At 44.0% G+C, this 16187-nt stretch overlaps 1 protein-coding gene across 1 annotated transcript in view; it reads left to right on the forward strand.

Moving 5' to 3' along the window:
• Positions 1 to 16187, forward strand: part of c1h9orf85 (chromosome 1 C9orf85 homolog) — a 30721-nt gene that overhangs the window by 11603 nt on the left and 2931 nt on the right. The window contains exon 3 of the mRNA XM_085992503.1: positions 2905 to 3018. Within this exon, the coding sequence (XP_085848629.1) occupies positions 2905 to 3018 (114 nt within the window). The remainder of the gene's footprint in view (positions 1 to 2904; positions 3019 to 16187) is intronic.

The following is a 16187-nucleotide window of genomic DNA, read 5'->3' on the forward strand; positions in this document are numbered from 1 at the left end:
CATGCTGCATGAGTGAGAACTTCAGAACTGGGGTATTGCTGGAATTTTGCATCTAGAACATTTTTTCTCCATGATTATATATTTAATCTTCTTGTCATTTACATAAGGTTTTATACTGTCTATTCCAGTAGGTTTCAGCAGGCATTCTCATTTTGTGTGAGCACCTTGCTCATGTTGTAGGGAAGAGTGCTAGCTTGGACCAGTAACACAAATATTATATTGTGACCCACCCATGCTACACCTTTATCGGAGGGTGCAGTAGAAGAAGCTTAAAGCCTGCATCTACAGGAAACTTTGTGCTATCCGGCACTGATGGGACCGAGCTGTTGCCATTTCCTCAAAACTGCCGGACACACCAGCGTTAATGTTGAAGCATACAGAGCTTTTCATCTCCGTATCTGACAACAAACACTGTTGCTTAGCAACAGCTTCTAAACAGTCGGCCCGTACCTTGGAAGCGTCTCTCTCTGAAGCTGTTGCTAAGCTACAGAGACTTTGCAGAGCCTGACTGTTGGGGGGAAAAAAAGCCACGAGAAGAAAAAAAACCTAACAAAACGGCTCTTGATTTTTGCCGGTGGCTCGAGCTTGCCGGACATTTAGCCTCCGGATAACACAAAGTTTCCTGTAATTGGTCCTGTACAGAACCTAGGAGTGCTCGATAGAACAGTAGACAAAAAAAACTTCAAATCTCCAGCATTGACATACAAGTCAGGAGTGTGCTGCAATACTCTCCACTTGTCTTGATGAGTGCAGCTGTAAAAATACTCGAAGCTCAACACCATCCAAGACAAAGCAGCTTACTTGATTGGCAACCCATCTACCCACCTTAAATGTTCACTCTCTCCATCACCGCCACATCATGGCTGCAGTGTGTACCATCTACAAGATTCACTGCAGCAACTCGTCAAGGCTTCTTCGGCAGCACCTCCCAAACACTCCTCTGCCACCTAGAAGGACAAGGGCAGCAGGTGCATGGGAACACCACCACCTCCAAGTCACACACCATCCTGACTTGAACAGTCGCTGGGTCAAAATCCTGGAACTCCTGACCTAAACGCATTATGGAAACACCTTCACCACACGGACTGCAGCGGTTCAAGAAGGTGGCTCACCACCACCTTCTCGAGGGCAATTAGGGATGGGCAATAAATGCTGGCCTTGCCAGCGACGCCCACATCCTGTGAATTAAATTTTTTTAAACTTATTTTTTTTAAAGTAAACATTTCCAAGCATATTTCAAATTCAGTGATGGTGATTTGGAGGAAGGGGGCGAGATTCAATACTAATAGGTCTTCATTTGAAGGGGGGAGGGAAGGGGGAGATGATTCACTCTTTTACAATTGGGTATAAGTTTCATTGGTGTATTTGGGCACTTTTGAAATATTTATAGCATAGATGCATTTAAGGGGAAGCTGGATAAGCACATGCGGGAGAAAGGAATAGAAGGATATGCTGACAGTGAGATGAATCACCCTACTTCATCTTTGGGTGGGAGGAGGCTTGTGTGGATCATAAACACTGGCATAGACCAGTTGTCCGAATGGCCTGTTTCTGTCCCGTAGACTCGATTTTTAACTCGATGAAGGCTAACGGTTTGATTAAAATTTCACATTGCCTCAATAGTGTGATGTGATCTGATCAGGTTTTTAATGTACTATTTGCTGTGTTTAAAGGAAATGAATTAACCTTGAGCTTCCATGAAACATTTTCCCCATAGTGCCCCTTCAGAGAACTACTAAAAGATTCAGCTGGCAAATTTTATCACTGAGCATCCTTGGGGAATTGAACTTCAGTTATCTAGATGTGAAGCCAGCAATGTTGATTCTTTGTGACCAAGCTGCCCTATGAGTAGGTTTTTAATGTGATTCCAATTCTTTTCATGCTTGCGCAACATTCCCAATAGCCTAGCAATCTTGGTTCAGCAAGTGCTTAATTGTGTAGTGCAGAACTGCATTCTCATCTCATGGTAAATTAAGCTCTGATATAAAAACAAAACTGTTGCAGTGTATTGGTGTTGAGTCCCAGCCTTTGCACTGTGGGTTTCCTTAAGTGGTGCGATCCAAATTGGCAGGCAGCCAGCTTGTTAGGCATAACGGAGATGAAGTGCCTGCTGATTTTAGAGAGAGGGAGAATCTCGGAGGTTCCACAAAAGTCACACTTTCAACACCTTGCACGAGCTGAGGAGAGTGGTTTGCTGGATGCTTTGAGATGCTAACTGCTGATTGCCTGCCCTCCGCAGAGCTGAGAAGGCCAACAAAGAGAGGAAAGTGTGTGAAAGAAGAGAATACGACCCATCTCTGTTGGATGAGTTGCCTTCGTTTCTTGCTTATAACCAGAATTGTTACAAATCAGTGTTCATTAATAAGGCTAAGTGGTGACCTGATGGGGGTCTTCCAAGATAATGAACAGGTTATAATGAAGTAAAGAAAGAACTTGCATTTATATAGCGCCTTTCACGACCTCAGGGCATCCCAAAGCGCTTTACAGCCAATGAAGTACTTTGGACGTGTTGTAATGTAGGAAACGTGGACCTCCGATAGTGATGGATTATTTCTACTGGTCAGCAAAATGGTGACGTGAACTTTAAGATTATCACATAATTAAGTCTTAATTCTTTCACAAGGGAATTAGGTAGTTGCATTGAAAAAGAGGAATAATCAAGTGTATGGGAAGCTAGTAGGAGAATGGGATTAGACCAGCTGGCTCATACCATCACAGATTTGATGGGCTGAGTGGCCTCTTTTTGTGCTGTAACATTCTATGATTTTGAATAGAGATTCAAAACACAAGAACTTGGGGTTAGCCTTTTAAAATACTGTTTATACAGTGGACGTCTGTTGTGATTTTTTTTTTTTTAATTTGCTGTATGCAACCTCCATGACTCTCTTTTTTAATCCTATTTAGTGTTAAATGCCTTCAGAAGACGGTGAGGGATTCTTACCACATTATGTGTAAACCGTGTGCTTTCAAATTGGAACTCTGTGCCAAATGTGGGAAGAAAGAGGAGATTGTGAACCCGTAAGTAGTTTGTGCAAAACTTTATAATTGGTTAGAAAGCAGTGGGATCTTGCAAATCTCAACAGAAAGGTAGTTTTCATAAGCAGAGAGACTCCTATGATCTGAAACCTGTGCCTTTTATTCTCCTGTCATTTTTTTAATGTTCTCATAATATGGACAAGGCTGCATTAATTGCCCATCCCTAGTTGCCCTTGACAATCGAGTGGCCCACTCCATAGCCAACCATGTAGTGTGGCTAAAGTCACGTGGGTCAGACCAGTTGCAGTGGCAGAGCCCCTTACGTGAAGCACATTAGGAACAGGAGTTGACCATTCAGCCCCTCGCGCCTGTTCTGCCATTCAATGAGATGAAGGCTGTATCTTGACTCTATCCACCTGCCTTGGCTCCATATCACAGAAATCACAGAAACCCCACAGTGCAGATAGAGGCCATTTCGGCCCATCAAGCCTGCACCGACACATATCCCACCCGATCCCCGTAACCCCTACACCAACACATGCCCCACCCTATCCCCACGTATTTAATCCCCCTAACACTAAGGGTCAATTTATCATAGCCAATCAACCTAACCGCACATCTTTGGACTGTGGGAGGAAACCGGAGCACCCGGAGGAAACCCACGCAAACACGGGGAGAATGTGCAAACTCCACACAGACGGTCACCCGAGGCCGGATTCGAACCCGGGTCCCTGGCGCTGTGAGGCAACAGTGCTAACCACTATGCCACCGTGCTTTTATAGCCTTGTCTAGCAAAAATCTATCAATCTCAAATTTAAAGTGATTAATTTAGCTAGCATCTACTGCTTTTCATGGGAGTTTTCCACACTTCTTCCACCCTTTGCCTGAAGACTTGTTTCCTAGCTTCTCTCCTGAATGGTCTGGCTCTGATTATAAGGTTAAGTCCCCTTGTCCTAGATTCCCCCACCATTGGGGAAAAAGTTTCTCTCTATCTGTCCTATCAATTCCTTTCAAAAACCTCAATCAAATCACCCCTTAACCATCTATATTCCAGGGAATGCAAGCCCAGTTTATGTAATCTCGCCTCATAATCTAACCCTTGGAGCCCTGGTAACATTCTGGTGAATCTGCGCTGCTCTCCTTCCAAGGCCAATATATCCTCTCTAAGGTGCGGCGCCCTGAACTGTACACAGTGCGCCAGTGAACTAGTTGGGTTTTTACAAGAATCCGTCAGCTGCCGTGGTCATTTATTTTACTGCTACTAGCCCACAAATTGGCAGGTTTATTGAATTCATTTTCACAACACAGCTTACCATGGTTTTCATTTATTTCATTAATTCCAATAAAGAATTCAGGAGAAACTTCTTTACCCAGAGAGTGGTGAGAATGTGGAACTCGCTACCACAGGGAGTGGTTGAGGCAAATCGTGTTTGACAAATTTACTGGAGTTCTTTGAGGATGTAACGAGCAGGGTGGATAAAGGAGAACCAGTAGATGTGGTGTATTTGGATTTCCAGAAGACATTCGATAAGGTGCCGCATAAAAGGTTACTGCATAAGCTAAGAGCTCACAGTGTTAGGGGTAATATATTAGACTGGATAGAGGATTGGCTAACTGACAGAAAACAGAGAGTCAGAATAAATGAATAATTTTCGAGTTGGCAAAGTGTAACTAGTGGGGTGCCACAGGGATAAGTGCTGGGGCCTCAACTATTTACAATCTATATTAATTACTTGGATGAAGGGACCGAGTGTACTGTTGCCAAATTTGCTGACAGTACAAAGATAGGTGGGAAAACAAGTTGTGAGGAGTACAGAGTCTGCAAAGGGATATAGATAGGTTAAGTGAGTGGGCAAAAATTTGGCAGATGGAGTATAATATGGGAAAATGTGAGGTTATCCACTTTGGTAGGAAGAATAAAAAAGCTAAATATTATTTAAATGAAGACAGACTACAGAATGCTGCGGTACAGAGGGATCTGGGTGTCCTTGTACATGAAACACAAGAAGTTAGCATGCAGGTACAGCAAGTAATTAGGAAGGCAAATGGAATGTTGCCTTTATTGCAAAGGGGGATGGAGTATAAAAGTAGGGAAGTCCTGTTACAACTGTACAGGGCGCTGGTGAGACCACGCCTAGAGTACTGCGTACAGTTTTGGTCTCCTTATTTAAGGAGGGATATACTTGCATTGGAGGCAGTTCAGAGAAGGTTCACGAGGTTGATTCCTGAGTTGAAGGGGTTGTCTTATGAGGAAAGGTTGAGCAGGTTGGACCTATTGATTTGGAGTTTAGAAGAATGAGAGGGGATCTTATTGAAACATAAGATTCTGAGGGGGCTTGACAGGGTAGATGCAGAGAGGATGTTTCCCCTCATGGGGGAATCTAAAACTAGGGGGCATAGTTTCAGAATAAGGGGTTGCCCATTTAAAACAGATGAGGAGGAATTTCTTCCCTGAGGGTTGTGAATCTTTGGAATTCTCTACCCCAGAGAGCTGTGGAGGCAGAGTCATTGAATATATTCAAGGCTGAGGTAGACGATTTTTGAAAAACACGGGAATCCAGGGTTATGGGGAGCGGGCAGGAAAGTGGAATTGAGGCCAAGATCAGATCAGCCAGGATCTTATTGAATGGCGGAGCAGGCTCAAGGGTCCGAGTGGTCTACTCCTGCTCCTATTTCTTATGCTATTATGAATAGCATAGATGCATTTAAGAACATGGGGGCGAACGGAATAGAAGGATATGCTGATAGGGTGAAATGAAGAGGGATGGGAGGAGGCTCGTGTGGAGCATAAACACCGGCACAGACCTGTTGGGCCAAATGGCCTGTTTCTGTGATCTAAATACTATGCAATTCTACGGTGGGATTTGAACTCTGGGCCCATAGGTTTCTAGTCTGTCTACTACTACAGTACCCTAATCCGAAAGGTGGAAACTTTTCCGTCGGACTGCTGTGTACAGACTGAAACTATTAGTCAAATTTACTTACAGACTAACTAATATAGCAGAGATACTGAATCAGCACCATATTTAAAGCAATCAAATTGCAATCAGGCCATAAGGAGTTATGGTACCCTTTTTTTGGAACATATTGCTTGAAGTCTGATGTGTTTCATCTAAAGTCTCATCACATATCAAAGGTGTCTGTCACTTGAACATCCTGATGCCGTGTGGTATGTGGACACAGCAATTCTTAGATAGCCCACGCAGTTTGCATGTTCTGCCAGAACTATAAAGACTTTGTGAAAGTTCCCTGGCATTTCTCCTGTTGTAAAACCTCCTGAAGTTAGAGCTGTCCATTCTCCCTGATATTTTTAAAAGGCGATGGTAGGTTGCTGGTGAGCAATATTGCTTGTGGTCTGGTCTTGCTGTACCTGTTCTTGCCTTGCCTATATACCATTTACAGGAAAAGTTCTGATATCCGGCACCGACGGGACCAACGTGATGCCGATCTATCAAAAGTTCCGGAGTGGTGAGCAGATTATCTACCCAGGCTGTTTTTAACTAAGAAAAATTTAAAAATCAAGAAATGTGCAATATACAGTAATTGGGTACTCCCCTACAGAATGTTGTGTTAAATGGATGGTGAAAGATGCTTGATGAAGTACAGTACTGCCAGTTGATGGTAATCCATAACTCTTTAATAAGTCGTTTATAAGTTAACAGTAAAACAAAACTTATAAACGACTGCAGTACACCAAAACTTAAACGACTGTACAGTATAAGGTACTGTACGGTGGTTGACTGTACACTTATTCCAAGCCAACTGGTTCATCAGGATCATGCACTTCAACAGATTCTTCAGGCACTTCCAGTGCTCCAACTCTTTTGGAAGCTTTCTTAAACATGTCCCGGATGTCTGCTTGCTTAGTGGACTCTTGCCGCCTTTGCAGAAAGGTAGACTGCAGAATATGGAGCTGCATAACTTCTTGGGCAGAATAGCAAGAACGGCTTTCAGCAAATTTGATGAATGAATCTGCTGCAGCTTTAGCCCAAGAAATCTTGTTCACTTCAGAAATCTCATCGTCTTCATTTTCCATCACACTTTTTCCTTTTCTTTCCTTGGATTCAAAACATTCTCCATTATTTCATCATCACTTAGCAAATGCACAACAGCAACTTCTCTATCGGCATCAACCCACTGCTCAATATCACTTTCACTGAGGTGATGTAGAGGGTTTGCTGGGCCTACATCTTTCACCATGTCAGCCATTTCCATTACTGCAGTCTTCCGCGGACGAACATTGAACCCATGAAATTCCTCCTCTGAAGAAGAACCTTCAGCAAACATTACAGAAGGCCACAATTTGCACCAGGCTTGTCTCAAAGTGTGACCTTTCACCAATTTCCAGGAACATGCAACATTAAAGATGGCATCTTTAAGATTGTATTCCTTCTGAAATGCCTGAATAGTACCTGTACTGTCATCTTGGCTTATCAGTCTACGTAGGAAGTCTTTCTTGTAATGACACTTTTGGATAACGCCCTGGTCCATGGGTTGTATGAGAGAAGTTACATTTGGTGGCAAATAAATGGTGAAAATATTTCCAGAAACCAACTCGGATTCATGCGGATGGGCTCTACAATTAACCAGCAATAAAATGCATTTGCTATTTTCAGGTTTCCTTATTCTACGGAAATGTTCCCTCACAGATGGAGCAAAAGTATAATGGAACCAATTTGAAAAGATTTCCTTATCCATCCAAGCATTTGCTTGAGCTTTGTACTCAACAGGTAAGTGCCTCACATTTTTAAATGCACGGGGATTTTTATACTTCCCAATGACGAGAAGTTTAACCCGGTGTGATCCAGCAGCGTTCGCACATGTTAGCACGGTTACACGATCTTTATTTTTTTTGTAACCTGAAGCATTAGCCTCACTAGCCCCAGCACGTGTTGATTCTGGCAAACACCTCCAAAATAAGCCCGTTTCATCGGCATTGTATAGCTGTGCTGGCGACAAATCATGTTGCTGCACAATCCGATTGAAATAATCGCAGTATTCTTCTGCGGCGTCGTGATCAGCTGATTTCTTCTCCCTGCAAACATCGAGTCGTCGTATCCCATGCCGTGCCTTGAAGCACGATAGCCATCCATCAGAGAAAGCACACTTGTCAGTGAGCTCCATCTTTGCATAAAAATCCTTCGCTTTTGATATTAGCATGGGTCCGGAAATCGGAAAACCCTCTGAACGCTTCAGAGCAAACCACTCATAAAGCACGGTATCCAGCTCTTCAAGCTTAGGCTTACGAAGCGTGCGCCGTTTATCTACACTCTTAGATGTCTCCGAGCTTGCATAAAACTTGAGCAGCTTATCCTTCTGCGCTTTGATGTCGTACATTGTTGACGAACCGATTTTGAATTCTTTCATAATGTCCATACGCTTCGCTCCCATTTCTAGTCGTTTACATATATCAATTTTCTGCTTTAAAGTTAACACCACTCTCTTCCTTTTGGTTGGATCAACTTTTGGGATTTCCATAATGCAGTCCAATGAGTTGCAGCAGCGTGGGAGACACACAGTACTGTACTGGAACCCCAAAAAATGGCGGATCAGAAGAGGCTACCGGCAGCGTTGGAGACACACAGTACTGTACTGGAACCCCAAAACATGGCGGATCAGAGGAGGCTACCGGCAGCGTGGGAGGGTGAGACTCCTGATGCAGGGTTTCTGAGGTGTTCCGAGTTCCGCTGGCGCCAAGAGGCCGAGTAGTGGCAGTTTGTAGAACTACCCCCACTGACGAACTCGGCAACCGTTGGAGACTCGGAACCGGCAACATTGCCGGTTACTCAGGCGCTGTTTTCGGGGGGTGAATTCTGCCGGTAGAGCGAGGTTTCCGGACATACAACCTCTGGTTAAACCAAAGTTTCCTGTAATTGGCTTGTAAAGCAAAGCCCCATCTCCATCTAATTTTAATTCAATCATCCTGACCTGGTCGCATCGACAATGTGTGACTGACCATTTCATACTTTGGTAATAAAAGACAGTTTGGGAACATAGTAACAAGAGTAGACCATTCCGCCCCTCCAGCCTGTTCTGCCATTCAATTAAAAAAAGAAAGACTTGCATTTATATAGCACCTTTCAGGACCTTGACTCCACAAAGCGCTTTACATCCAATGAAATACTTTTGAAGTGTGGTCACTGTTGTAATGTAGGAAACACGGCAGCCAATTTGTGCACAGCAAGCTCCCACAAACAGCAATGTGACAATGACCAGATAATCTGCATTTTTTAAGTGAAGTTGGTTGAGGAATAAATATTGGCCAAGAAACTGGGGAGATCTCCCCAGTTCTTTTTCAAAATAATGCCGTGGGATCTTTTACATCCACCTGAGAGAGCAGACGGTGCCTTGGTTTAACGTCTCATCCAAAAGACAGCACCTCCGACAGTGCAGCACTCCCTGCATTGGAGTGTTAGCCTAGATTTTTGTGCTCAAGTCTCTGGAGTGGGAATTGAACCCACTACCTTATGACTCAGGCGAGAGTGCTACCCAATGAGCCATGGCTGACTGTGTAGCTATAATTAGATCATGGCTGATCTGTATTGTAACACCATTTACACGCCTTGGTTCCGTAACCCTTACTACCCTTACCTAACAAAAAAATCTATCAATCTCAGTTTTGATCTTTTCAATTAACCCCCAGCCTCAACAGATTTTTTTGGGGTGAGAGTTTAAGTTTTAATCTTGGCTGTTTTATAACTATCTGAAATAAAATATAGAAATCGCCATGTTTTGTTACAAACATGAAAATTGGTATCTATAGAACATTCTCAGGAACACCAGATGTGTTGAGATGAGGTGCAGGAATACTGTGTACTATATTATTCACTGCAGCCAGGTGGCACTCTAAACATATTTATGCCTTTCAATTGCCAATTTCTTTTCTGGTTTGTGTATTTTTCTGCTACTTATATTCTTTTTAAATTCAAAAGAGAAGTTACTTCAAGATCTTCACTGATGTGACATATTTCTGTATTAATGTTTGTTGCTAGTTAGTCTGATGACCTGTAGGTTGGAGTTAATTGAAACGACCATGAACATGGAGTGCCTTATTCATGGTGATCATCTGTCTTCAACGGAGAGCAAAGCCACATATTGTATTGTTGTAATGGTGACTTTGCAATGCATTGGAAAGTGTTGATGCAGTTTAGAGTTACATGTGAAAAACCAATGAAGAAAAAATTACAAAATGTTTCAGATTATGGGTTCCTGCACCAGAGTAGATCCACTACCAAAACTGATTAGAAGCCTTTTCCTAAAATAATGCAAAGTCATCAACTAAAAACCAAAAAAAAGGTCCCCTTTTTAAAGGGGCACAACTAATAATGAACATATCCGTAAAAAATAAAGGTATCTTATTATCTTAAGTTATTACTAGTATCGACTGCATACTCCAGTCCCTGCGGTGTCCACCGGTCAGGGAAGGCATCAAGTTCACCACATGCTCTCTCTCCAGGGACAAAAACCACAGGAGAGGCAGGCAACCAGTGCGACCACCAAACCCCACCCCTCTTCCCCACAGGTCATGTCCAACCTGGACCTGTAGCTGGCGACCTTGGCCAGGCCCAGGATCGGACTCATGAGGAGGTCCTCTGACCTGGGCGCCCCCCTCCAATCTGTACCAACGGTCAAAGATCAGGAACGTTGGACTGGAGGAGCAGCCTGTTCAGATCATGGAAGAGGGGCTGCCACCTCTCTCATTGGACAAAAATATAGAACACGGTCTTGTTCAGGCCACAAAAGTTACAGGCCTCTTCCAACAACAACAACGTGTGTGGTGTATGTGCCTTTAAGAGCAATTATGGTGTATGTGCCTTTAAGAGCCCCAGGTGTGCGTAATGCCGGTAATTGCCACTTGGGCTATATAAGCCTGTGTATTGTGTATATCCTTTAGAAACACACACCCCCCCCCCCCCCAGACTTGCTTAGTAAATACCTATGAACCAACTCCTGTCTTCAGTGTCTTTATCTACACACGGACAATACAGTGGTGACGAAGTGGAAAAGGACTTACCTGCAATTCGGCAGCACCTTAAGGACATCGATTCCTCCAGCGTCCAGAAGACTCGAGGAAGTAAGAGAAACTGTGGTTTCACCAGCTGTCCAAGCTGGTGACAGGTACTGCGCTAATCCTTCCTGGGCGTCAGGCTGGAGCTCCAGCGGCGGGCTCTACAGCGGAGACAGGCAGCGAAATCGGAGGCAAGCAATAACGGACTGGGAGGGTGCACTCGAGAGACGGCCGGCGCGGCAAGCAGGTCAGCGTTTAGACCTCCGTCGGGAACGAGTCTCCAACAGTGAATAAACGGGAACCACAGTAAAACAGCGTTGTTATCGGTAGCAGCGGCGGGAAGCGCCATATCGTTGCTACAGAGAGGAAAAGAAAAGCGCGGGAAGCGCCATATCTTTTCTGAAATGCCTAAATCTGGTAATATTGAGGCTTTTGATGGCGAAGTAGAAGATTGGACCACATACGTGGAAAGAGTAGAGGTTTATTGCACTGCAAATGGAATAACAGATGAAAAAAAAGCTTCAGTACTTCTGAACTTAATGGGCACGAAGACATACGGGCTGTTACGAAATTTAATCACTCCAGCCAAACCAAAGGACAAGACTTTTAAATAAATTGTTGATACCCTGCAGGAGCATTTAAACCCAACACCGCTGCTGATAGCGGAACGATTCAAGTTCTTCAAGAGAAATCAACACAAGAATGAAAGTAACGCTGATTACCTAACCGAATTAAGAAAGCTATCAAAGGACTGCCAATTCGGAGCAGGACTATCGGATTATCTTCGAGACAAATTTGTTTGCGGTCTCTTAAGTGAAGGAACACAAAAAAGACTGCTTTCTGAAAAAGATTTAACATTGGACAAAGCTTTCAGTATGGCTGTATCATACGAAGCAGCAGCAAAAGGAGCTGCAGAGATACAACAAGAGACACAGGACTTCGGCACCCATAAAATGACACAGGAGTTCGGAAGATGTTATCGCTGCGGCAGATCCACCCATAACCAGAGTGACTGCTGGTTCAAGGGCAAAGCATGCAGGCAATGTGGTAAGATTGGACACATTGCACGGGTATGCCAATCTGGACAAAATAAATCCACTGACAGAAAACAAAAAATCAATAAAGAAAAGTACAGGAAGGTACAAATGATGACGGACAATAGCTCCGAAGACCAGAATAGCGATAGCGACTCCGGAAACAAGAGACTAAGCTGTCTCAAATTACATAATGTACTTGCCAAAGAGGATTACCAAACCATTTGGGTTACCCTCACAATAGCAGGGTCCCTAGTTAAAATGGAGCTAGATACAGGATCAGCTCTAACCGTAATAAATCGACGAGATTACGAGAGGCTATTTTCGCATATACCTCTAAAAGACACATCCATTATCTTAAAAACATATACGGGGCAGAAAGTCTACCCCAAAGGAAAAATAAGGGTGCCTGTGGTATACAACAGCAAAGAAATACAAAAGTTGTATTTATACATTCTACAAGATGGTGGTCCACCGTTGTTGGGACGTGAATGGATAAGGAAGATACGTTTAGACTGGCACTCCATTCAGGCACTGACGGTGACCAGTAAGGAAAAAAACAATGATGACATCATACCTGAACGATTAAAAGACATCTTGGCCAACGCCAAAGAAGCGTTTCAAGAGAAACTAGGAACCTTGAAAGGCATCACCGCCTCAATAAAAGTGGAAGATACAGCAATTCAAAAAAATTTTAAGGCAAGACCGGTGCCATACGCAATACATCCGGCAGTCGAGGCAGAGCTGAAGAATTTGGAAAAGGCAGGCGTATTATCCAAAATAGATTGGAGCAAATGGGCAACACCCATCGTTCCAGTCATGAAAAAAACATTGAAAAATAACTCTGAGGAACAGAAAAAAATTCGCATCTGTGGGGACTTTAAGGTGACTGTAAACCCGGTCCTTCACACGGTACAGTATCCTCTTCCGAGGATAGAAGATATTTTCGCCTCACTATCCGGAGGGAAACGTTTCACAAAAATTGACTTGGCACAGGCATATCTACAGATGGAGGTTGAGGAGACCTCTTAAAAAGTATCTCTCAATAAACACACACAAAGGCCTGTACCAGTACAATCGACTGGTTTTTGGAATAGCATCAGCTCCAGCTATCTGGCAAAGAGCTATGGAGCAAGTCCTGCAAGGGATTCCGGGGACTCAATGCTACCTAGACGACATCCTTATAACAGGAGAAAACGACAACGAGCACCTTGCCAATTTGGAGCAGGTGCTCACTAGGCTGAAAGAACGGGGCCTACGAGCAAATCGCCCCAAGTGCGAATTTTTCCAAAATCAGATATCCTATTGTGGCCACATAATTAATAAGGAAGGGCTGCATAAGTCACCTGAGAAAATTGAAGCAGTTATAAAAGCCCCAGCACCTGAAAATGTTTCACAATTAAGGTCATTCCTGGGATTAATAAATTACTATCATAAATTTTTACCGAACTTATCAACTATTCTACACCCTCTTAATGATCTTCTACAGACAGGAGTGATTTGGAAATGGAACGAAGACTGTAAACGTGCCTTCCATAAATGTAAAGACTTAATCACATCCGAGAAAATTTTGGCTCATTACAACCCATCACTACCAATCAGACTGGCGTGCGATACATCCCCTTACGGCATAGGAGCGGTATTGTCCCATAGATTCCCTGATGGCTCGGAACGGCCGATAGCTTTTGCGTCACGCTCATTGAACTCAGCTGAGCGTAACTATGCCCAGATAGACAGGGAAGCACTCAGCCTGGTATGGGGAGTGAAGAAATTCAACCATTACCTACGCGGACAAAAATTTACCTTGCTGACTGACCATCAACCCCTCATCTCCATATTCAACCCTAAAAAAGGTGTCCCCATTATGACGGCACAAAGACTACAGAGGTGGTCCCTTTTTCTAGGGGCACACCAATACAACATTGAATACAAAAGGTCAAAACAGCATGGGAATGCTGACGGTTTATCGCGCCTACCGTTGCCAACGATAGAAGAGGCACCTACAGTAGACCCAGTAGAGATATTCCACTCTACCATAGTGGAATGTCTACCGGTGACAAATTCTGCCATTGAAAGGGAGACCAGAAATGACCCTACTCTCTCACGGGTCTACGATTTAACAGTGAAGGGATGGCCAGCACATGGCGAACCACTGTTGCCAGCATTCTTGCAAAGAAGAGAACAGCTGTCAGTGTGCCGAGGAACCTTGATGTGTGGATCCAGAGTGGTGATTCCACCCAAACTCCAGGATAAAGTGCTAAAGGAGCTTCACGAGGGGCATCTGGGTGGAGTGAAAATGAAGAACCTAGCTAGGGCGTTTGTATGGTGGCCAGGTATCGATGGAGACATCGAAGACATGACCAAGAGCTGCCTAGGATGCCAGAAGGTCCAAAATGCTCCGCCACAGGCCCCTCTACATCCATGGGAGTGGCCCTCATCTCCCTGGCAAAGGGTGCACATCGACTTTGCTGGTCCATTTATGGACTCAATGTTCTTAATCGCAGTTGATGCACACTCCAAGTGGCCGGAGGTAATAAAGATGTCCTCCACCACCACGGAAAAAACCATCACAGTATTAAGGACCATATTTGCCAGGAATGGGCTGCCGGAGCAGATATGTTCTGATAATGGACCGCAATTTGTGTCCGAAGAATTCAGAAAGTTCTTAAAGAACAATGGGGTAAAGCACTACACGTCCGCCCCATACCATCCCGCCACCAATGGATTGGCTGAAAGGTTTGTCCAGACCTTCAAGAAGGCCATCAAGGCCATGGGTAATGAAGACATAAAACTTCAGCACAAGGTGGATAACTTCTTATTTGCATATAGGAATGCAACGCATATGGTTACTAACCAAACTCCCGCCATGATGTTCTACAATAGAAACCTAAGATGCCGGCTGGATTTGGTCAAGCCCAACATCCGAAGGGACGTGGAGAACCGGCAGTTTCAGGGCATGAATGAAAGGCCAACTAGGGCCTTCCAGATAGGCCAACTGGTTTTGGCCCGGGACTACCGTACCGAGAAATGGCAGCCTGGAACTATCTGCACACGATTAGGACCACTGATGTATACCGTGGACATCGGAGACAGCATAATAAGGCGCCATGCTGACCAAATCATCAAGTCATCCGAAAAGGGACAACCTACACCACCACTCTATACATCTAACGATGAAGTAGAGATACCCATATCTACCTCCGATCCGGTGATACTGGAGCCCGATGAACCCGACACTGGCCTTCAAGCCGAATCAGCCTTGCCAGAAGAACCTACTACACCACCAGAAACTACTACACCCCCGAGGCGTTATCCGGACCGAGTCAGGAAGCCTCCTGAGAGACTAACTTATAATTAATTAATACAGCAATGTATATTATTTTGCATATAACATGTAATTAATAATTACTTAAAATATGATGTACTAGTTAGCTAGAAGGGGAGCAATTATGGTGTATGTGCCTTTAAGAGCCCCAGGTGTGCGTAATGCTGGTAATTGCCACTTGGGCTATATAAGCCTGTGTATTATGTATATCCTTTAGAATCCCCCCCCACCCCCCCAGACTTGCTTAGTAAATACCTATGAACCAACTCCTGTCTTCAGTGTCTTTATCTACACACGGACACTACAACGTGTGCATGTCACCGAACCACATAAGGAAATATTAGGACAGGTGACTAAAAGCTTGGTCAAACAAGTAGGTTTTAAGGAGCATCTTAAAGGAGGAGAGAGCGGTGGAGAGGTTTAGGAAGGGAATTCCAGAGCTTAGGGCCTCGGTAGATCATCCATTCGCAAGGGTGTATTGGTCACACATTCACTTGTAGCATAAGTACTATGCTCATGGGTAAGTTCTTAAATACTGATGTTACTCCATTCACAATGCACTTACCCCAATGGGGGAGGGGCCTGCCCATTGCTGATCATTACTTGTGATAAATTCAATATTTAATGGTTCCCTACCACATATCCTCTTGTGTCTTGAGAAATGTTTCACACGTAGTTAAACATCCCAAGGCGCTTCACAGGAGCATTATCAAACGAAATTTGACACTGAGCCACAAAGGGAGATATTAGTACGCTTGGTCAAAGAGGTAGGGTTTAAGGAAAGTTTTAAGAGAGGTTTAGGGAGGGAATTCTAGAGCTTAGGACCTTGGCAGCTGAAGGCATA

The sequence above is a fragment of the Somniosus microcephalus genome, chromosome 1 (genome assembly GCF_052327205.1).
Source record: "Somniosus microcephalus isolate GS21.2 chromosome 1, FLI_Smic_1.0, whole genome shotgun sequence".
Lineage (NCBI taxonomy): Eukaryota > Metazoa > Chordata > Chondrichthyes > Squaliformes > Somniosidae > Somniosus > Somniosus microcephalus.